Source organism: Rattus norvegicus, chromosome 18, assembly GCF_036323735.1.
Source record: "Rattus norvegicus strain BN/NHsdMcwi chromosome 18, GRCr8, whole genome shotgun sequence".
NCBI lineage: Eukaryota > Metazoa > Chordata > Mammalia > Rodentia > Muridae > Rattus > Rattus norvegicus.
In genome coordinates, this window is record NC_086036.1 from 12,391,891 (window position 1) to 12,416,004 (window position 24,114).

The following is a 24,114-nucleotide window of genomic DNA, read 5'->3' on the forward strand; positions in this document are numbered from 1 at the left end:
AAAACACACACACACACACACACAGAGGAAAGACAATTAATCACATCACTGCGGTAAGATATAAAATGGACATTTAAGAAAGCCTAAGAGTAAAACCACCTCACCTTCCTTTTGTTTACATCTTACTGCCTTGAAGCAAAACTTTCCCTTCTCTCTACTGGCAAGTTTGGCATCTGGGAATAAAAATGTTTCTCGGGTTAAAACACATGCAAAGCCCAATTCATTATTCAGACTTCCTTGGTCAAAACAGAAAGCAAACAATAAATATAAAAACCGTCTCATTTGGCTCAGTGTAGTGATGTATGCCTTTAATCTTACCACCCAAGAAGCAGAAATTTAAAAAGAAAAAAAGAAAAGAATAAGAAATAGTCAGATCTCTGAATTTGAGGCTAACCTAATTTACAGGCTATGTTCCAAGAGAGCCAGGGCAATAAAGAGAAGCTTTGTCTCCAAAAACAAACAAACAAACAAACAAACAAACAAACGGATCATTAACCACTTGGAAAGGTTAAAAGGTTGAAATTTAGAATCTAAGGACACACAGGCATATGTGACTGATTGTCTGTACGTTTGACATTTGACATCCTAAGCAGAAGGTCAAAAGGTTAGAACTTAGGCTCTGGGCCCACGATCTTACCAGTAGACCATATATATCCTTTCAGTATTTTTCAGTCACTTCCTTTTGGTAGTTGTCCACATCTATGACTTATACAAATTATATTCTGTCATGGTTTATTTTCCACCACTGTATCTGTCCTTTAAAAGATGCTCATATAGGGCCAGAGAGATGGGGTTCAATGGGTAAGGTGCTTGCTACCAAGCTGATGACCTGAGTTTAAACTGGCATCCCACATGGCGGAAGAGACTGATTCCCTTCAGTTGTCCTTTGACCTCCATATGTCTGTGTACTGTGGAAAATGCATGTGCACATGAACACAGACATAAACACAAAAATAAGTAAAAAAAAATGCTGATCTATTTTACCATCATGAAAATCTGTACGAGTGGCAGCATAAGTTACACTGAAGCCACAATAATTTTTCTGCAGTAAACATGAATATGTTGTGTACTCAGAATGTACAGATTTTCCCATTTGTTGAGTTAATTCCTACTCTTCAATGTGAAATGTCTCCACGGCTAGTGTGTCTGAACAAGTGGTCCACAGCTAGTGGTGCCTTGCTGGTGGAAGAGGTCACTGAGGGCAAGCTTTGAGAGCTCATGCCTAGCCACATTTCCTATGTGCTCTCTTCACTTCCTGATGAGACAGGCAATGTGACCACTTGTCATGCTCCTGTCACATGCCTTCACTGAAAGGAAGCTGTATCCAAAACAAACCCTTCTTCCCTCAAGTGACTTCTTCACATATCTGATCACAGCAACAAGAAGGCAACTGACACTGACATTTCCCCTAATAAAACTCAGTGTGGGGCTGGAGAGGTGGCTCAGTGGTTATGAGCACTGACTTCTCTTCTGGAGGTCATGGGTTCAAATCCCAGCAACCACATGGTGGCTCACAACCATCTGTAATGAGATCTGATGCCCTCTTCTGGTGGGTCTGAAGACAGCTACACTGTACTCATACATAATAAATAAATAAAATCTTTAAGAAAAAGAATTGCTGGAGGAAATTTAGAAAGAAATAAACACCCTCAAGTGTGAGGCTCGGGGCACAGACCTCTGTTTTCGGAGATGTTCACGGATCTGTGTAGCTGCCAGTGCTTGCTGCTACTTGACACCTGCACCATGTGGAACTCCTTAACTCCCGCTTCACTCTGTCAAAGACACACAGTCACTGAAGGGTAAGAGCACTGAGTTAAAATACTCCACTGAGGACAAAAGCTGATGCTTCTCAAATCGACCAACAGTAACATTAGAGGGCAGTTCCTGTATAAGGCCCCCCAGTACAGGAGGAAAAAAAAAAAAAAAGAGCAAACCCCTTGGATTCAGGGGCTGGAGGGATGGATCGATGGTGAAGAGCTTCCAGAAGACCTGTTTCTAGTAGTACTTAATAATCAAATTATCAGAGCGATAATCTGACATTAGAAATTACCAACATTTTCTTATTCAAATAGTGAACATAATCTCATAAAATCACCAACATTTCAACAAAATAAATCTCAATGTTTCTTAAAATGTGGTTTTACAGATTTATGAAACTAAAAGCCAGCATTACAGAACGTGTAACATTTGATAAGTATCTGAACTGATCGGCTTGAGACGCCGTCAGCTTTATAATCGCATCTTTTTGATATTTAGAGTATACAGACAGAAATGTCTGAAGGGACTGGTGCTGTCAGAACATGTGAGCACAGTATTAGGTAATATGGAAAATGAAATCCACACAGATCCACACACTCCATTACCTCTGTGACTACCTCACAGACCACCACACCTGACATTAATGTATCATACTATTACCATAAAATCCCTTCGCAAAAGCCACTCAAGAATTTTAAGATGTTTTCATATTAGCACATGTGTACAGTTCTAAATTCATACTTATGCCAAACCCCAAACATTTCTAAATAGACTTTAAAACAAAATTCAGGTTTAAAATAACTTACAGTATTGGTATTTTCTACATCCACGAAGACTAGCATATTGCCGCCCCTGCCTTCTTCGTCTTCAAGGGAATTACTTCTACAAACAGTCGCTCGCACGTTCAAAGACCGGCTAGTGCAAATAACTGCAGTGTGTCTTAATATTCTGTGTCTGAAGATTAAAAACACAGCAAACTGCCTCTAAGATTCTCTCCTTATGTTACAAATCTCTAATTTTAAATAAAGACCAGAAACACAATAATTTCCAGGATTGCATATAACCAGAAAAACAAAGAATACAATGAGGTAAAACTATAGTTAGACTTTAGTTTAGTTTAGTTGTTTATTCTCAATTTGGAAGAAACTCACAGTATTTCTGGCTCTAGGCTTTTCTCCGGCTAGTCAAATTCAACCATATCAACAATTACATTTTCTCTCTTAAAAGGGGTCCCAAAGATGTCCCCGAAGATCTCTGAATGTTTGAGGCCAACCTGGTCTACAGTGAGTTCCAGGCTAGCCAAGGCAACACAGTGAGATCCTGTCTCAGAATAAATATATAGGTCTCAAAATTAAAACTACCAAACCGAATCACATTTTTTTAAAAATTTGTGTGTGCATACCACATATGTACATATGAATATCCACAGAGGACAGAAGAAGGCATCAGATCACCTAGAACTTGACTGCACACAGTTGGGATGCACACCCAATTAGATGCTGAGAACAAAATATGAGTCCTCTGGAAGACCATCAAGAGCTCTTAACCACCCAGCCTCAACTCCCCCGGCCTCAAACCTCAAATTTTAACTTGGTACTCAAAGCTGTACATTTCAAATATAATTTTTGTTTTATGCCAAAGTCAGGGAAGCCTACAGTCCTGATCTTGCCTTCACCCTGATTATAGGCACGTGCTACCACACTGAAACTACTTGACTTCTTTCCCACAATTTAGTTCCTGTTCTCTAACTGGTGAGCTGTTGTTCATAGACAAAGCTGATTCCTATCTACTTGGTACCATGCTGTGAAACCTTCCTGCCCTCTGAAGCTCCTGTCACTACCACAGAATTAAAGCTTCTTTGGCCAGAGGACTCGGCCTGTGTCTGTCATCTTAAGGAGTGTTCACATCACTAATGACCTAAAAATGTACCATCACTTCAAGTATTTTCCTGTTTTTGTCCTTATGCTATTACACAACATTTAGATATTCTACAGCATAAAAATGTTAATTTTATAAAGATGGCAGTGGCATTAGAATTCTGCTGTGCAACATGCAGGCCTGATGCACCAATCAGGGAGGCTGCACTCTTGAAGTGATCATTCACTAGACGCCAATGTTCATACATTTCTCATATATGCCAAAATCAAGTTCTTACAAAAGAACAGCCGTATGGGAGGGGGCTTCGTATACAAATGATACAGCACTTAAGTCTATCAAAGAATCAGTAAGCTTATAAACTAAAAATTGTTTTTTCATTTTCTGTATTGAAAAATTTCATGTAGTTATTTTTTTACATTCTTATCTACCTAGAATTAAGTTATAATTATAACAAGTTTAGATATAGACATCATGAATAATTTAGAAGATGATTACTTCTTAGTACCCAATGATATATATATGTACCAAATATGTAATAATTATAACAAGTATCAAATATGTACTCTAATGTATATACTAACTATTAAGGATCTTACACTTTAAAAGTTTTAAATTACCTACCGTTTTTTGGGCTGCTTTTTAACACTTTCATAGTAAAATAAAAAGTTAATTTCATGGACACCTTCTTCGTCTGGCCCACGAAGCCACATTGGCAGCTGGACAGAAGCTCCAGGGAGTAGCACAGAGTCAGGAAGGGGGACAGGAATGGCCTCCAGCTGCTGTCCTGTGCCAGTTCCGAAGTCCACAGATGATGCTGTTGACACAAATGCTGTCCCCAAGGAGGGGGACGCTGTCACAACCGTCTTATAGGCACTGCAGTTCTCAGATGTGGAGGGGCTCAGCGGTGTTAGAGCAGCAGTATTGCCACCAAAAGTGAAGAACTCGGGACGTTTAGATACCACTTTCAATGCAGTCAGAGGACACTGGCTGACATTGACAAACTCTACATATGCTTTTCGGATTTCTCCACAGAGGAGACCTGTAGGAAAATGTATAAAGAACACCTGCATTGGAGGAAAAACATTATTACACTGTTAAAAATTCTGAGCTCCAATGAGCAACGCTGTAAGACACTGCGTTTCATTCTAAAAGAACAAGTCATTTCACAGCTTTCCTTTGGACAAGCATCTAATGTTAGTTTGCTACTTAAATTTTAAATTCTGAATTTTAAATACAAGAATGAGATGATTTTTCAAACTGGCAGAACTATGTATATATGGACAAGTAATAAACTATTTAAAATAGCTGTAAAAACTAGATCAAAATTAGACGTGTAACCTTTACCACTGTCAAGGTAAAAGGGCTAATGCAGCAGTAAAAACCCACGGCTCATAGGGAACCATAGTTCCATAGTAACAACTTTATATCCAAAACACCCCACACAACCCAGGCTTTTAGTAACTCATGGGGCAAGATCAGAGGTAACCAATGGAGGATTTTCAACCTGTGAATAAAAGCTAGGCATATTTCAAACCACTCAACAACTGTCTTTAGATTCATACACTGAACAGAAATGCTAAGAAATTAAAACTAGAAACTTACTGACTTCTCAGTGATTTGGCACACAAAAGACAAAATAAAACTCTCAGAAAACACACCTCAGCACTCACAAAGTCTCTAGCAACGCCAAGTACATATAAATGCTCATTCTTTACAACTTTTTGTTTAGTCAGCCCAAACACTAGGTGTTTCTATGTAGAGCGAGAAGCCACCCCACACCTTGTGCAGATGTAGCTATAACACAAGCAGTGCCAGACACAGAACAGAAAGGAGCCAATGCCAGTGCCTGGCTCAGGTAACGTGTAGTGAGACAGGTACACAGTGCCTGGTCCAGGTAACGTGTAGTGAACCAGGTACACAGTGCCTGGCTCAGGTAACTTGTAGTGAGTCAGGTACACAGTGCCTGGTCCAGGTAACGTGTAGTGAGTCAGGTACACAGTGCCTGATCCAGGTAACGTGTAGTGAGTCAGGTACACAGTGCCTGGTCCAGGTAACATGTAGGTAACGTGTAGGTAACGTGTAGTGAGTCAGGTACATTGTCACGAACACAGTACTTGCTGCAACCTCTACCCCTAAAGCCTAGGAAACATCGAGGAAGAGGGGGTGGAAGACCGTGAGAGTCAGAAGACCAAGGCATCTGCTGTTAGTATTTTCTATATATGACAAGGAAGACACACCCATTGACTTCCAACAATATGGTCTCCAGAACAAAACCAGTATAATGATAGCATCAGCTAATGTGAAATTGCTGATAGGGGAGATTCCACTTGGTCGCACCCCAAATGAAGAGCTACAGGTGCCTATGCCCAATAAGAAACAAGTTCACACACAGACCACACAATCCCCAATAGTCAGCCTGGACATGCACATGTAAGCAAAACTGAATGACTCGGGTTTACACAGACACGCTCATGCACCATAATAATTTAAAAAGAGACTGGGATGGAGGACATAGAAGGAGTTAGAGGAATCGGTGTGATACAGATGTGGGGCTCACATATAAAGTTCTCAAAAAAGGCAAAATTATTAAATTAAAGAAATATAAAAAGTTATACTTTTTTGTGATAGGGTTTCTCTGTGTATAGCCCTAGCTGTCCTGGAACTCGCTCTATAGACCAGGCTGGCCTCAAACTCAGCAATCTCCCTGCCTCTGTCTTCTGAGTGCTGGAATTAAAGGTGCGCACCACTACCACCTGGCTAGTTAAATTTTTAACAGCTTTAATAACTAAAGAGCATTTCAATTATATGGCTTAACAAAAACTGTGTGCTAGAATTGACTATGTTTTGGTGACCTGTACTAATTTATTCTGAAAACTTACTATAGTGATGGGAATGCCTGCTTTTGAAAGTAAGTCCTGATAAATTCTTACCTGTTAATTCTAGACAAAAATCTATGACCTGACTTTAAAATATAAAAGAGAGCAGACCTAACATGACAGTTACACTCTAATCTGTCTCAATTCATTCAGGCACTAATCTTACCTACAGCTACAGAGCATTAATGAATTATCATTGTAAGAACTTGACAAGCTGGAATATGAAGTGAGAGATTAGACCAGGCTTGCCATGCTAAACACAGGACACAGAGAGACCAGGAAATACTACTGAGTCAAACAGACAGTACCCAACGAAACAGCCACACATGGTGGCCCACGTCTTTAATCTCAATGCTCAAATGACAGAAATAGGCTGGTTTCGGGTCATCCTGGTCTACAGATTAAGGTCCTTGGCCATACAGCAGGACCCTATCTCTCAACAACAACAAAAACCAAATAAACAAGAAAAGAATGTTTTCAGAGCATCAGTAAATAGCACAATGACCATCTTACTGAGAGTTCTGGGACTAGAAAAAAACTTTGGCCATACTATCTTGACATTCAGGTGAATACATTCCTTCAATTTATTACACACAAATTGTTGCTTCTTTGTTCTATATTGACTTTTCTAGTAAAAACTTTTCTGTTACATTTTATTGCTTGATCAACTGATTGTGATGCTGCAGTTCAAACCCAGGGCCTCACGTGTGCTCACATGCATTCTGCCACTGAGCACTGACAGGAAGGCCTAAGATACAGGCCCTTGGTAGACAGGTGGGAAGACCAACGGTCCCGGAATCCATGAACAGGTGGGGAGACATCAGGTGATGTGCATCAGCTGGAGTTCTAGTCTCAAACTCACGTGGCAAGAGAGGAACAACTGTTTGTCTTCTGACCTCTCACACACACATATGCTAGTATGTGCACCCATACATACATGCAAAATGTGAAGAAAAACAACAAAAATAAATGGAAAGAATACGTTTTTTAAAGCATACAGACATTAGTAAAGACAACATAGCTGGCTGAATGGCAGAATGCATGTCTAGTACACGTGAGGCCCTGTGTTTGAACCTAGGCATCACAATCAACCAATCAAACTGAACTGAAAAGTTCTGACTAGAAGAATCAGTACAGAACAAGAAACAATGACATCAGCTAGACATGACTTCAGATAGGTAAAAGCTCAACATGGACGAGGATACCAGATAAAGTTAAAACATACACAAAATGGCACTTGGGCCTGTGTCCTTTTTTTCCTTTTCCCCTTTGCTTTTAAATTCATTAGATCTGAGAATACATGCAACTCAACAATGGTCTCCCTTTAATACACACCACTACCACCACCCAATCATGAGACTCAATGCTATTTATAACTAACTACTCATATTATATTTAGGATTACAAGGTCTAAAAGCATAAAGACCATTTTGGATCATATGACAGGCACCTTTTGGAGAAAGGTGGACACACCTACCAAGTTCTCTACTAGGGAGACTGGAAACTAGCACGTGCCGTATGGATCTCCTGTGGCACTTAGAAATAAAGCTTTCCTTGACTCTGCCATCTTTGCCCCCATCCGCTAACACAGCCTACCCTTCTGCGTGTCACAGCCTATTGCTTTCCCTCCTCTCCTGCAGACCCCTCTTCTCCACTCGTCTACCCACACAGATACTGGAGATCACTTGGTCTGAGTTACTTCTCTATATGCACTCATCCCCACATACATGGACACTGCTTAGATTATCTATAAGCATTCACTCACATATTATTTCTATAAATTGCAAAAGGGGCATTGAGTTTAATAACCAAAGTGCTGAGTTACAAATATTTCCCAATGACTTAATAATATTTTGAGGATTATACCTTACAGCATGGCCGTGATGGAATGTCATTTTGCACACAGTCTGACCCCTTGTCAATGAGATCTATTTAGCTAGATTAACAATAGTTTAAAAGTGCAATTCAGAGATAGAGAGATGGTTCGGGGGTTAAAAGCACTGACTGCTTTTCCAGAGCTCCTGAGTTCAATTCCCGCAACCATGTGGTGGCTCACAACCATCTGTAGTAGAATCTGATGCCCTCTTCTAGTGTGTCTTAGGAAAGTGACAATATTCTAACATAATCAATCAATCAATCTTTTTTGAAAACAATGCGATTGAAATCCCAGCAACTGAGGATGCAGAAGCAGGTGGGATCTCTATAAGTTCAAGAACAACCAAGGCTCTACATAGAGTCTCAAAACAAAACAAAAACCACCACTACCACCACCACCTCCAAGACGTTATCACCAGCAAGTGTAGCACCAACAGCCTCAGCCTACAACTACTGTCTGAAGCAGCGTCTGTCTGTAACTGTGAGGCTTTGACGTGGGAGAAGTGTGATACCTCCAGGAGCGGCATCTCTTCCGTGACTATGGGGTCCAAACGTCGGTCAGGGCCATACTTAACAGACGTCTTCTCCTCCTTGGTGTTGTTAAGTCGAGGGCCTTGAATTTCTAAATCCTGTCTCCCTCGGACGGACATACCCAGAGAATGTTTTCCTGCAATTATAAAAATCAATAACTAAAATGATATAATGTGTTTGAAGATTTAACTTTTTTAAGTTTTTTTCATAAATACCAGGTAATTGCTGAGTAACACACATAATCACAACAGTAAATACATTTTAATTCCATGTTTAATATCATCTATGGCATGCTATTCAATTTCTCATTGGATTTAACTAGGGTTACATAAAAGTTACTTATCATTGAACCAAAGTCTTTAAAACCAGTATTTTATAAGCCATAATCCTTATTCACCAAAAAGACCCAAGAACAACATTTTAGGGCCATGAGAAAATATTAATATATAATACCAGTGAGCTTTTTACTTTTATCCATATCGAATATGGCACTAATTTGATGATATATAACTACATCTTCTCAAAAGGCTGAACGATGAAAATTATAATACAGACAGATTTCTTTTAACTTCTTCAATATCTACGTGAGGTTTCACCAAAGGCTTCATAAAGTACTCACACGCATGCAAGGGCTAGGGCAGTGCTCAGCCCCATCGTCCTGAAGGCTACTCAGGGCCTTGGATTGCAAAGGTCCAGATTAGACAGACACATAATGTACTGTCCCTATGAGTTACTGTACTCAGGTCCCTATGAATATTCTGAATGAAAAGAATCAACACTAATATGTCATGAAAACCCTGTTTATATGATGGGACTTAGTTTAATGTTAACTCAAGGTCATAAATTATAACCTCTAATGTATCCATTTTAGCTCTCTAATTCTTAGCTACATTTTATGGACTACCATAATTCTGTGGTATTCAATTAAGAGTTAAGTACCAGTGAGAAAATAAAGTAAAACAATTCTCAATACATATTCACGCTGCTTTAAAAACACAATATAGCAAGACTACTTCCAAATAACCTGTCTAGCAAACTTATCAAAACAGGAAGCAGAAATACAGTACTAAAATGCAGAAGACCATACTCAAATTTTGTGCATTTGTGTTTGTAGTTTTTTTTTTTTTGTTCCTACTGATTTGTCCTTTCTATTTAAGTCTCTCTTACGTCCAAAAGCAATGTTAACTCCAGGTGCAAAGGTCAGTTTGTGTCCAGGACAGTCCCGCTGTTAGCTTTTATGAATGTGAAGGTCACACGCAGCAGTGCCAGTCAATTTCAATTTGCTTTAAGATCTATCTGCTGAAACAAAGCTTTGGAACTACAACATCTTATTCCCTTCTTAGCATCTTTTCAACCTAAACTCAGCCAACTATAAATTAATTTTAAGGTAATATTAGGATCTTGTAGAGTTCTCTATGTTAAAAAATAAAAAGCCCCTGAGCCATGTTAAATAAAGTACATGTACTTTATAGTTTTCTTCAAAGTTTGCAGAGAATACTAGTTAGGGCACCAAGAATAAAGCTTAAAATTAACTGCTCCTTTTGGGGATGGATAACGGTATTTCAACTGATTTCTTTCCCTGCTGTTTTTGGGTTCTGTCTTTACTGGAGACTGAACCTGGGACTTCTTGATAGCCAGGTGCACTATCAATGAGGAGCACCAGCAGGCCTAAGTCTCCTCACTTTAACTCTGCAACAGTTTCCAGCTAAAGTGCTCAGACTACTTGAACTCTCCTGTCTTAGCCTCCCAAGGGGCTGGAATTACAGGCATCTACTGCCACAGGGAGCTCTGACTATTTAATATCCAATGAGAAAACAGTGGCTTTTGTATGTTGTTTTATAGAAAGGAAATGTTAAAAACAAAATATACTAAGGTAGTTTTGTATTGGCTGCAGACATTTCAACAAATTTTTTTTTAATTAGAATTTACTAAATTCAGATCGGTAACAAAAATACTATCAGTAAGGGAATCAAATCTCTTACTTTTGCCAGAAGTTAGAATGATCTAAATTACATATGCTTACTCACACTTAGATGTCATTATATAACAGCCCAACACAAAATCATATGCTTACTTAAAGCATCATGAGACTTTTTTCTTGGTGATAATTTTTTGTAACTTGACTACAGTTCTCAAACTGGAACTCTGTAGAAGACAACATAACATGGGCAATGTCAAAAGGCTGGACATGCTCAACAGGCACATTAGACCTAGTTAGGAAAAGCCTCTGTTCATTCTTGTGTTCTCCACAGGATGGTGTAAGTGTTACTCTTCTAACTGCTTAGCGACGCTATAGCTTTACCTGTGTGACATCCAGGAAGAGCACCAATGCCATCTACTGTCACGGAGCCCTGAATAGTGCCAAGATTATACACAACTCCCAGGATGTGCAGCTCCCCTATGTGATGGGGAAAGAGCTTCAGTCTTGCCTATGGAAACATTGAAGTTATTCTTATTATGTTTTCAGAGGAACTTAATAGCACAGCACCTCAACTTTGGAATGCTGCAAAATTAACTCATGATCTAAACTTTTCAAATACCTTTTTTTTTTTCTTATGGAAAAGTATTTTCTTCCATCCTTCCTTTCTTCCTTCTTTCCTTCCTTCCTTCCTTCCTTCCTTTTTTATTTTATCACAGAATCTGCAGTGGCATTTTCCTCATTTAAGAAAATCACAGGGATCAGCAAATCCCAAGTGTAATGGAAGAGCCTTCCCCTGAGAAGATCACTTTCTTAATCATGGTATATCCCTGTCAGGTTAAGCATGGAAATCCACTTTTCTTAAAAGAAGATCTGTAAATTCAATAATTGTTTTGACTTTTTTCTTTTTCTTTTTCCTTTTTTTTGGGGGGGTGGGGGTGGGGGAGATGTTTTATTATTGACCTAGGGTCTCACTATGTAGCTTTGGCTAGTCTGATACTTGCTGGCCTCAAACTCATATAGACCTATCTGCCTCTGCTTTCTGAGTGCTGGGACAAAAGGTATGCACCACCAAACCATGAAAAAAAAAAAAAAAAAAAACCCAAAACTAAAAATGTTGTCTTGATCCTCAAAAATACTATTTCTTTTTCTCTTGTAACATTGGGACTCAAACATATGGCCTTACACACAATAAATAAATGCCAGTCCTAAAAGAATTCTTTTAATTAAAAACAAAAAGTCTGGGCTGGGTGTGGTGGCACATAGTTTTAATCCCAGCACTAAGAAGAAAGGCAGGCAAGCTCTGTGAGTTCCAGGCCAGGCTGGTCTACAGAGTGAGTTCTAGACCAGCCAAAGATACAGTGAGCCTTCAAAAGAGAAAGAAATCTGCACACCTAAGTGCCTGTACCTTTGCCAAGCTAACACTGAGAAGTGGTGAAAAGTGGTTCCGTCCCTCTCCCTCTCTGCAAACGAAATCAAAGACAAACTACTACATTCCTACGGATTTCTTAGGACCAATTCCAATTTTCTAATCTTACCAATTTTAGACTTAAAAAAGCTAGAATGAGCAGGAATAGTGGCACACACCTTTAATCTCAGCACTCGGGAGGTAGAGGAAGGTGGATCTCTGTGAGTTCCAGGCCAGCCTGCTCTACAGAGTGAGTCCAGGACAGTCAGAGCTACACAGAGAAAGCCTGTCTCAAACAAAACAAAACAAAACAAAACAAACAAAAAGCTAGAATACAGCATGGCTACAGGAATTACGCTGATCTTTTAAAGTTTGTTTTCAGTTTACAAGCTTAGAAAGGCAAAAGACAGAAAAATGATTAAAACAATTACCACTTTAGATTCTTCACTGTTAATTAAAAATTCTGAAATAACTTCAGTTCCAATCATTTCAGGTTCACCTGTAACCTAAGGAACAAATTATGTATGTTTTAAATAAAACATCTAATGAGTAAAATAACAAATTATTAACATTTTATTGGCCAAATTCACAAACACCAACTAAAGTTAGCCCCTCCAGATGCTTTTATAAGTTTTCTACACCCACAGTAGAGCCAACCATGGAAGGTCCCTAATATGCACGTCTCATTTCGTTCAGCCTGTCATCTAAAGCTGGTAAGTCATCTACTCAAGATGCAGTCATCAACAGGACAAGGCCCAAAGAGAAGTTGAAATGCTCACAGCTAATAATGGCCAAAATAATTACTTAAAAGCTACGCACAAAAATATCACAAAATACATGGCATTCTACCCAAATTGACCCAAAATTCTACCACAATTTAAATGTAAAAATTCACCATAGAATTATTGTGATAGTAAACATGGAAACCTTCAAACCAACTAGTAAATGACAGTGAAACAGTCTATGAATAATCCATAAAACATGTTATAAGAAAATAAAGTATTAAATATTTTGATAATAGATACATACTAAGCAACATAAATGAACACAGCAATATGAATGGAAGGAAATCCAAAACATGAGCAAAAACATATAAATGAAAAAAGTCAATGTAAAGATACACAGGCAAACATTATGTGGTTTTCTAAACAGCAGGAAGGGAGTTTTAAGTCTGTGTTTCTCTGTACTCTTACGTTTCAAGAATAAGCTCATGTGGTTATACCTAAGGTGAACTAAGGGAGGGACAGTGATGCAGCACCAGGCACAGCTGCAACGCGCATCATGATACCTGTAGTGACTTACTCGTTCTTTTTCAGTGTCTTTCCCACTGGTGTCTTTAGGCTGAAACTTCCAGAGCAATGACAAATCAGACAGCAAAAGCGGAACTTTTAAAGGGTTTCTAAAAGCCACTTCCACAGTAATTGGCTCTATAAAAGAAAAAGACCACATTTAATAAGTTTCATAAACCCAATACTACCTCTCAACATACCTTTTGTGGTGTTTTTTGTTTGTTTGTTTGTTTGTTTGCCTAGACTGTCTTTTGTCACATTATAGAACTCAGTTTGGAAGGGACTTGATGTCCTAATGTCACTTTCTCGGTACTCTAGCAATTAGAGTACCCACCACTTGTTTATAAATGCAGTTCAGTACACAGGGCCCAGGACCTCCAGTATCTTGAATTTGCTTTAAGTAGAACAAAAAGCCACAAGTATATACTCAAGTACTGGACTGGTGAGATGACTCAATGGTTAAGATCACTTGCTGGTCTCACAGAGAACCCCCAGGGTATCTCCAAACCATCTAAGTCCAATTCCAGGAGATCCACCATCCTCTTCTGCCTTCCAGGGCACTAGGCGTGCATATGGTGCACATACATACATACATGGGGGAAAACATTCATACACATAATTCTTTTAAGTTCAATTGTATCACCTTCTACAACTGCCAGTGGAAATCTGGAGTTATCGGAGTAACTGTTCAAGCAATACTGTGTAGGATAGAAACTGGATGGGATTACTCCTTTATTAGCCACAGCCACAACATGCTCCTCAAGTTCTCGCCACTGCTGGGACGACTCAGCGTCATACTCTTGATCAAGACTCACATGAGTAGCCGCTTGCTTTTCACCTTTACAAACAAGAAAGAACAAATTTTACCTGTAAATACACATGAACTTCTGCATAATATAAAATATATTTCAAAGAAGATCCAGATGTATCCAAATGACATATATACACTTTCAGGACTCCTAATTTTCTTATCTATAGTAAAAAATTAAAAACTCCCGGCCCAGAGCTTCTGCCCCGCCTTGATCATGGAGTTCTCGGATGAAAGACACATTCACAGCCTTTTACAGTTTTAGTAAGTCTTAAGCAGCACAATAGCTGGGCCGCTGCCTGCCCTCCGCGCTGCTAGCATCTACTTTCCTATCGATAACCTCGAGTTATTACTTCCTGTGTTCCATCTGGTCTGCTCCTAGCCCCAACTGGACAGCCTTGTTTTATGGCTTAGCTAACCTATGGAGGCTTCTCCTTTCTTCTCTCCTGCATGTTCTGCCTTTATTTCATGGCGTCATCTTCTTCCTCCTTCCCTCCTTGTGGTCCTCTCTGTCACAAACCCGCAAAACCTCAACCCCACCTATGTCTCTTCTGCCCAACTATTGGCATCTTTACTCACCAATCACAATTAACTGGGGGCAGGGCTGCCCAGTGTCTTGTGTGTAGACTCTGGGATAACCAGTCTTGGGAACCCCAAATTAACATTAAAATACAAGAAACATTAGGCCAACAACGCACTGCACTGATCACAAAATATCTACTTGTTAGTCCTAGCCTAACTGCAACTTTGTTTCTAATACTGATACTTTTTTTCTTCCTGACTCAAATAGTTATTTTGCCCAACTTCCACAATTTTTACATAAAATAGCTCAACATACAGAGATTGCATAAAACATCACTTATAGATGAAAATTCTATTTTTGATTCAGCATCTCATGTAACTCAGACTAGCCTTAAACTAGCTAATTAACATAATTATGACATGAAACTCATTCATCTTCCTGTCTCCACCTCCCAAGTGCTGGGATTAAAGGTATGGACCACCACTCCTAGCTTGTATCTTCATTTCTTATTTATTTTGGGTTTTCAGGAGAGGGTATCTCTGTGTAGCCCCGGGTGTCCTGGAACTTGCTCAGTAGGCTGGCCTCCAAGTCAGAGACGCACCTGCTTTTGCCTCTGCGGCGCTGGGATTAAAGGTGTGCACTACCACTGCCTGCTTTTGTTGTTTAATTTAAATTTATTTATTTATTTAATATGTCTATAGGTACTTTGCCTGCATGTATGTTTGTGTACCATTTACATTTACCTGGTATCCAGGGAGGCAAGAAGGTTTTGGATCCTGGAATTACAGAAGGTTATGAGTACAATTAATTTAACTTGGGTCCTCTCGAAGAGCAGCCTCAAGCTCTTAACCACTGAGCCATCTCTCTACTCCCTTTGCTTATATTATATCTTTATTAAGTTACTTCATTTATTTATTTATTTATCTACTTATCTATTTATTTGTGCTAGGGGGGTGCATGCTTAGACAAACGAAGAGGTCAGAGGACAACTTTTGGGTATCAGTTCTCCCCTCCCACCATGTGGCTTCTTGGGTCTGAACAGAGGTCACCAAGTATGGATTTCACCAAGTATCATTCATAAGTCTTAAGCCATTAAGTCAAATTCATATCTTGAAAAATTTTAAAGTTAGCTTTCATTTCATGATCCTGATTTTTTTTTTTTAACAGAAAGAGCATTATAGCCAGAGTCAAAGCCCTCTTCAAACTCTTCCCAATCCTAACATCCTATCACCTCCATTGTACCACTTCTCCTGGCAAGTAAATCCTAGCATCTCTGGCATATCTGCATACTTCTTGTAAATTTTATCAGAAGTATGCACATAAACAATATATAGAAATGGTTTCTGTATTTCAAATGTAAGTCTAAATGACTGTTTTCACTCAACACTATGTTCTATTATCTAAAGTAAACATGTAAAAACAGTTCATTCAGGCCTTGCAGCATATGTAAATTATGTAAGTATATCAACGTCTTTTTGCTATTAAAAACAATCATGATGTAAAGCTGTGGGGCCAGAAGACTCTGGAAGATGGAGCAAGTCCTGAGCAAGAGTGAGGTCGGGACCACCGGCAGAAGTAGGACTGCTTCCTCCGTGCTCTTGGCCTGCATGTTCTGGAGCAAGTAGCCTTGTGACGACCCCACCTATGCCACCCTGAGGTGGTCACATAGCAAGTGGCCGGGTTACAGGTTAAACTTCTCTCACCTTATAAGGACATGTCTAGTAAGTACCTGGAATGTTTCTTCATGTTAATGAAGCCTTCCCGGAATACCCCAGCTAATGATGTACACTCACCCTAAAAGCTCCCACCTACTCCCCAAGGTCTACATAGCCCTTGTTCTAACTAATAAAGAGAGCCTCTTCTCTGCATATCACTGAAAACCATCTCTGGAGAAGGCTGTTTCATCCTGAACTAACCAAGATCTTGCCTAACACACCTACTCCTACTCCACTTAAGCTTCACTCCCTCCAGTCCAGCCTGGTGTGCAACATGCCCAGGAGAAGAAGCAGACCAGGGGCAGCATAAAGTTAATTTTGATTTGAAGCTGAAATATGAAAACATCTAGGATGAAAAAGTACAGTTCATCACTCATCAAGCACACAAACACATCGAAGAGTGAAGACCTCTTCAGGCCTCACCCCTGAGGAGAGACTGTATTTAAAGGGAGTGGTGATGGGGCTTTGTTGGAGGGTGCTTCCCTAGCACATACAAAGCCCTAAATTCAATACCCAGACTGCACAAATTAAACATGGTGACATATGACCAGTAATCCCAGCACTGGCGGGAAGAGGCCAGAGGACTAGTTTAAGGACATCTTCAGGTACAAAGTTTGTAGTGTGGACAACTTGGAACTCAGTCTACATCTTTTTTACCTTAAAAGTAAAATCTTACAAGTAGGGGAGTAAACCATGTTTGCTGCTTCTATATATATTTTCACAATAAAACGTTAACTGCGGCTGGATGTGGTGCTCGCAACTATAACCCACACTTGAGAGACAGAGGCAAAAAGCTTGCTCCAAGTTCAAGGACGGCATGGTCTACGCAGTGTGCCACCTAGCTTGGAGACCTTATCAGAACAACAACAACAACAACAACAAAAATCAACTAAAAGTTAAGTTGTATACATGTTTATTACAATATGATTTTACAAACTAAACTCAGTAATTGCACAAAGAGAATGAATGCTGTATTTAAAGGTGTTTTATACCCATGCACTGAACGTAGTATACAATACACATTGAAGATGCTTGCCAAGGGGACAAGACCAATGAGCACCTCTTATGTGAGAAAAGCATAGAATGAACCACACAACCTTTGGGTTTTGTTGTTTTTACTTTTTGAACTAGAAAGAAAAGCAATAAAATAGTGACTATAATTTCTAACTAGAGAAAGAACACTTTGAAGAAACAGTCATGAGGTAACTAGGCCAAGGGAAAGTTACTAACCATCTGCTGGTCGTCTGTCATGGCCAAAGAAAACCCGTGTTGCTGAACTGTTAATGTATGGTAAGGGAAGCTGTGGTAAAGGGCCATCTGGTGACAGCTGATTTACATTCTGGGAGAAATACAAAAGAAGGAAAAAATAGTTTTTAGGAAAACTACATTTTTTTCACGTTCCCTAATTTTTAATACACAAGGTATCAAAGCAATACAAGAACATTTAGAAATACGAGTACTAGTTTATATACCAGTCTTAAAACTTACAACTGAAAGCTTTAGACATCATGGACTCTACCTCTAGAGAGCCATGATGGTTCAGACCTGTAACTAAATCCACTACTCAGGAGCCTCAGCAAATCTAAAACCAGCCTGAGCAACTTAGCAAGACCCTACCTCAAAACACAAAGAGGACTGTGGAGACAGCTCAGGGGTGGAGTGCTGTCCAATAGGCAGACGCTGCCTAGAACCTTTCTGAAGAGCACTCAACTGAGTAGGATTTTTGTTTTGTTGCGTTTTAAACTTTCAAATGGTACTTTACTGAATTTTGTTTCTTGTTAACTTACCTTGTTATCTTGTTGGCATCCTATCTGCCAGATTTTAACTGGTCTGATTTTAAATTATGTCTAAATGAAGTTATTTCCCGTGAGGAAGATAAAACATTCAACCTTACAAGTGTTGAGAAGGGGAGGGTTTAAACATCTTAAGTTTCCTATCCAGCAATGGATATCTACCTAGATTACAGTATAACAGTTGCAATAAATCAACACCTCATCTTTTATCAGGAAAGAAAGGAGCACATCCATCTAAGGATGGTAGGAGGAGCCGTTATTTTGTGAAATCAGCTGCAACACAGCACTTGCGAGGTAAGAGGCCGGAGAATCAGGAGACCAAATGCATCCTCAGATAGACAAAGAACTCTAGGCTATCCTGGGCTACAGGACCCTGCCTCCTAAGTAAAAACCTAATCAACAAAACTAGAACTCTTCAAGTATTTCTTGTAAAGATTCCAGAAACAGTTTCAAGTTAAAGGCATGTGTGGCTGTTGTGGCTGTTGTACACCTGTAATACCAGTACTTGGAAACCTAGGGCAGGGGGTGAAGAGTCTGAGGCCAGCCTGGCTACAGACAGACCTATTTCAAAAAGAGAAAAGGGGCTAGAGAGACAGTTCAGAAGCAAAGAGCACTGGCTGCTCTTCCAGAGCCTATGGTTTAACTCCTAGCACCGCTGGCTCACAACCATCTGTATCTTCAGTCCCAGGGGATTCAACAACTTCTTATGGCCTCTGTAGGCATCAGACACAAATGTAATACACAGACACATAAGTAAAACATCCAAATGACTAAATAAATTTAAAAAATTATCAGAGGGCTGGAGAGATGGCTTAGTGGTTAGACGCACTGACTGCTCTTCCAGAGGTCCTGAGTTCAATTCCCAGCAACCACATGGTGACTCACAACCATCTGTAATGGGATCTGATGCCCTGGAGTGTCTAAAGATATTGACTGTGTACTCAAATAAATAAATCTTTAAAAAAAATTATCAAAGAAAAAGAGGCTATAAATTTGAGAGGAGAGGTTATGGGAGGGAATCAAAAGAAAGGGGGAAATTAATACAATTCTATTTTAATTAAAAACCTATTTTTTAAAAAATGAAAAAGAAAAGCTAGAAAATTGTTTACTAAAACATTAAAATTCTCTTTTAAAAACTGTATAAGGGTCATGCAGTACAGATCTATAACCAAGAAACTTTTGATGGACTTTTTTATGACAGGTACATATTCTGCATTAAAGCCATTTTATTATACTGTAAAGGTCCACATATAAGCATGTGCTTTCCTGTAAAGATAGTAATTGACAGTTGAAATGTTCATCCTGGAGAGCAGAGATACCTTATAAACATAGAGATATTCTCTGAGGAAGGCTCCCTGCTGAGCGGCAGACTGCTTGCTTTCATTGATTAAAATATGTCTGAAAGCGGAAACAGCGTTGTCCAGCTGCCTCAGAGTATAGGACTGGCGCCCGATGGTGAAGTTGATATGATCCTCTGCCAGAGACCAGCCTTTTCCTTTGTAAACTTGCATGGCTTGACAATAGCAGCGCAAAGCGTGCTTTTTCTGTAAGAAAATAAGTGAACATGTATTATATTATAGTTAAACCACATGCAGAGACAAACACAAATATAAACAGGAAACTCGCTCAGTCACTGAAAGAGAATGTGCTAAAGAAAATGAACGACTGGGATGATCTCACCATCACACAATTCTATGTAGAACCGTAGGTTAGGTCTCCTCAGCCATCCTCAGTATGAGTGTGCATGTGTTTGTCTGTTCTGACACCTGCCCTGTATTTCTCTGAGATCAGTTTCTAAGGAAAATATTCACTGCTCGATTTGTCTTTATTTTAAATTCTTTCTGGGAACAGATAAGTATAATGGTTGATTGTCAGTGCCAATGTGACTGGATTTAGATTTACAATGAAAACATGTCTCTGAGAGTGTCTATGAGAGTTTCCAGAAATATTTAACTGAGGAGGGAAGACCTATCCTGAATATAGGGGTACCAACCTACAGGGCATGAGCACCTATACTAAATAGACAGAGGGGCCAGTGAGACAGCTCAACGAAGAGACATGTTTGCATGCAGGCTGAAAGGTCTGAATTCAATCCCTGAACCCCACAAAGTGACAGGAGAAAACGGACTTCAGAGTTGTCCTCTGACTTCCACGTACAATACTACAATACCATGTGACCTCATACACACACAAGACTAATAACAGTAAATGAAAAAACCTAAGTAACAGAAAAGCTAGGTAACCAAATTCAAACGTTATGCATCAGGATTTAAGCCTGAATCCATCTCAACCCAAGTCTCATGGTTTCCTCTATTTTATTACCTGAAAGCTAAATATTTCAACTTTCAGGAATAAATCATAAGTTGGCAAGCAGGTGAGAGTGAGTAGAGTTCCCAGAAGGTAACGGCTTGCCAGCCAGCCTGACAACCAGAGTTTGATTACAGAGGAGTCGCACTGTTGAAGGATGACAACCACGCCTGTAAGTTGTCTGACTTCACACAAGGGTATGCACAAACATGAGCACACATCCGCACACTTGCGCACATACACACACACACACACATGCACAGGCACACACACGCATGCACACAGAAACAAACATAAAGTGTGACAAGAAATCCACCACTTGGGAGGCAGAGGCAGGTAGATCTCTGACTTAGAGGCCAGCCTGGTCTACAGAGTGAGTTCCGGGCTAGCCAGGGCTACACAGAGAAATCCTATCTTGAAAAACCAAAAGCAAGGGGGCTGGAGAGACTGCTCCGTGGTTAAGGGCACCAACTGCCATTCCAGATGACCTGGGTTCAATTCCCAGCAACCACACAGCATCTCACAAGTGTCTGTGTAACTGCAGTGTCTAACAGCTTCACAGAGAAACATATGCAAGCAAAGCATCAGTGCAAGTAAAACTTTTTAAAGAATTAAAGAGGAATACTCAATAAATGATGAAAATGAAAACAGAAACAACATTTTAAAAGGATTTGTTTTTACATGTAATTATGCATACACATGTGGGTTTGTGTTCCCAGGCAAGTGCAAGCAGTTGTGAAAAAACTCAACGTGGGTGCTAGGATCCCCAGCTCAGGTTCTCTGGAACAGCTCTTAGCTGAGCATCTTTCCAGATGCTACAACGTTTTATTAACTTTTATTTTCATACTTACATTTCAAATGTTATCCCCTTTCCTGGTTTCCTGGCCATAAGCCCCCTATTCCCATTTCCTCTCCCCCTTCTTCTATGAGGCTGTTCCCCACCCATCCATCCACCCCTTCTTGCCTCACCGCCCTGACATTCCCCCACTAAGGCATCAAGCCTTGGCAGGACCAAGGGCTTCTCCTCCCACTGGTGCCCAACAAGGCCATCCTCTGCTACATATGCAGCTGAAGCCATGGGTGTGTCCATGTGTACTCTTTGGATGGTGGTTTAGTCCCTGGGAGCGCTGGTTGGTTGGTATTGTTGTTCTTTTTTTTTTGCCACATAAAGTATAACTTCAGTTTTATTTTTCCATGGTATTTTTCTTTCTGCCTTCATGAAATCACCTCTTTACATGGGCTTTGGTGGAGGTCGTGGTGCAGCACCAGCAGGTCTGAATCGTGGTGGGGGTGTTCAGTCCTTCTGGGCCTCACGAGATCGATGCCTCACGAGATCGATTCCTGACGACCTCGCTATGAATGGCACAGCTCATGCAGTAGTGCAGCTTGACATAGAGCTTGGGAAGCACATAAGCGTTGAAGACACTTGCTTCAGATATGTCCCTGACTGCAGCGGTTTCTACAATGTTCTGAATGACAAACTTCTTAATGGCCTTATCCTTGGGCACGCACCATGCGCAGTTCGTGCAGCAAATTGGCTGCACATGGCCACGGCCCTTTTTGGTACGACCGTTGTTTCTCCTTTTTTTGGTCATATTGGAGCCAAGACTTGAAAGGGTGGTATTGTTGTTCTTATGGGGTTGCAAATCCCTTCAGCTCCTTCAGTCTTTTCTCTAACTCCTCCATCGGGGGCCCTGTTCTCAGTTCAATGGTTGGCTGCAAGCATTCGCTTCTGTATTTGTCAGGCTCTGTCAGGAGACAGTTATAATCAGGCTCCTGTCAGCATGCACTTCTTGGCATCAGCAATATTGTCTGGGTTTGGTGGCTATATGTATATGGGCTGGATCCCCAGGTGGGGCAGTCTCTGGATGGCCTTTTCTTCAGTCTCTGTTCCAAACTTTGTCTCCACATCTCCTCCTATGAATATTTTTGTTCCCCTTTCTAAGAAGGTCTGAAGCATCCACAATTTAGTTGTCCTCCTTCTTGAGCTTCATGTGGTCTATAAATTATATCTTAGGTATTCTGAGCTTTTGAGCTAATATCCACTTATCAGTGAGTGCAGACCATGGGTGTTTTTTTGTGACTGGATTACCTCACTCAGGATAATATTTTCTAGTTCCATCCATTTGCCTATGAATTTCACAAAGCCATTATTTTTGATAGCTGAGTAGTACTCCACTGTGTACATGTACCACATTTTCTGTATCTATTGCTCTGCTGATTGACATCTGGGTTCTTTCCAGCTTCTGACTATTATAAATAAGGCTGCTATGAACATAGTGGAGCATGTCTTTGTTGTACGTTGGAATATGCCCAGAGTGGTATAGCTGAGTCCTTACGTAGGTCCTAGCAACAACATTTTAAAGACAATGTGCTTACCTGCCCTGCTTTACTAAAACGGTGGCCTGCCAGGATCATGTGAAATGCGTATTTTCTAACCATGGGGTTCTTCATGTTTATGAAACAATGTGCAGCCTGTTCCAAAAGAAGTGCACTTCGGAGATCAGAATCCTGTGAATATGCAAAAGAAAGAACGGTTAGCACCAAAAGTGAAAGCAAAGGAGTCTTTGCTTCCTAGCACATGACACTGTGTCACTCGGCACAGAGGAGGACAGAGTTGTAAGTGCAAACTAATCTCAATTCTTCCTCCAAATAGCACGCTATTTATTTAAAAAGACTTCCAAAAAATGACCTTTTTTGTTTCTTTTAATAAAATCCAAATACCCAATTATGATGTACACTGTGTAGTAAATCTCTGAAAATCCGCAGTCCCTCGGAGCAGTTAAAAGTGGGCAGCAGAGTAAAACTGAGAGTTGAATACAGACACCCTAACAAAAGATGAATGAACTCAAAACACAAAACAGAAAAATAATTCTATCAACTTAGTTTCTCCTGGATATTACCTGGTAACTAATAGCATATTTAATGTACACCTCTCCCCAAAGAGTACAGGCTAGACCATGATGCAAGCTAATTTATGACTTCACCCTTTTAAAAGAATATTTGCTTAAATGAACCTTCATTTTTACTACGATACTGAAGGCTCCTGAGGACCTCTTCACAGGCTCTTCATGAATCAGGACAGGAGGACTGCGAGTAGTTCCTTCCCATTTCCTGACCCTGCCCGCCCAGAAGCTGTAACAACTCATCCTCACTGCTTCCCCTCCTGGTAAGCCATCGCTTCAGAGATTAGGGAGAAAGTGATGAAGTTTGCTGATTAAGAATCAACAACTTTTCCCCAACTTTCTCTAGGTCCTTAGCCTCAAGCTGAACTTACCAGGCCCTTCCATGTGTTCTGCTGCCATTATTTTCCCCAGGGAAAGTTGAAAACAGAAAACATTGACTTTTAAATGCAATTATTTTAACAAATTACTCACATCAAACAGACCACTATTATAAACTATCTTTGTAACAGTTTTAAAGTCTTAGAGCTAT

The 24,114-nt window shown here is 40.0% G+C and overlaps 1 protein-coding gene and 1 pseudogene across 10 annotated transcripts in view; both read right to left on the minus strand.

Annotated features, from left to right (window-relative positions):
- Trappc8 (trafficking protein particle complex subunit 8) overlaps positions 1–24,114 on the minus strand; it is a 76,540-nt gene that overhangs the window by 13,066 nt on the left and 39,360 nt on the right. For 5 of the 10 annotated variants that reach the window (XM_063277260.1, XM_063277259.1, XM_063277258.1 and 2 more), the window contains 13 exons: positions 23,059–23,190; positions 19,692–19,916; positions 17,810–17,918; positions 15,608–15,640; positions 14,177–14,371; positions 13,547–13,671; positions 12,676–12,750; positions 11,221–11,347; positions 8,900–9,054; positions 4,258–4,700; positions 2,565–2,712; positions 1,676–1,772; positions 105–173 (listed from right to left, as the gene is read on the minus strand). In XM_063277260.1, the coding sequence (XP_063133330.1) occupies positions 105–173; positions 1,676–1,772; positions 2,565–2,712; positions 4,258–4,700; positions 8,900–9,054; positions 11,221–11,347; positions 12,676–12,750; positions 13,547–13,671; positions 14,177–14,371; positions 15,608–15,640; positions 17,810–17,918; positions 19,692–19,916; positions 23,059–23,190 (1,933 nt within the window). Of the gene's footprint in view, positions 1–104; positions 174–1,675; positions 1,773–2,564; positions 2,713–4,257; positions 4,701–8,899; positions 9,055–11,220; positions 11,348–12,675; positions 12,751–13,546; positions 13,672–14,176; positions 14,372–15,607; positions 15,641–17,809; positions 17,919–19,691; positions 19,917–23,058; positions 23,191–24,114 lie in introns of those variants that run through there. The other 5 variants (XM_006254462.5, XM_006254461.5, XM_039096738.2 and 2 more) reach the window with 2 other exon arrangements.
- Positions 19,942–22,380, minus strand: LOC134482915 (small ribosomal subunit protein eS26-like; annotated as a pseudogene).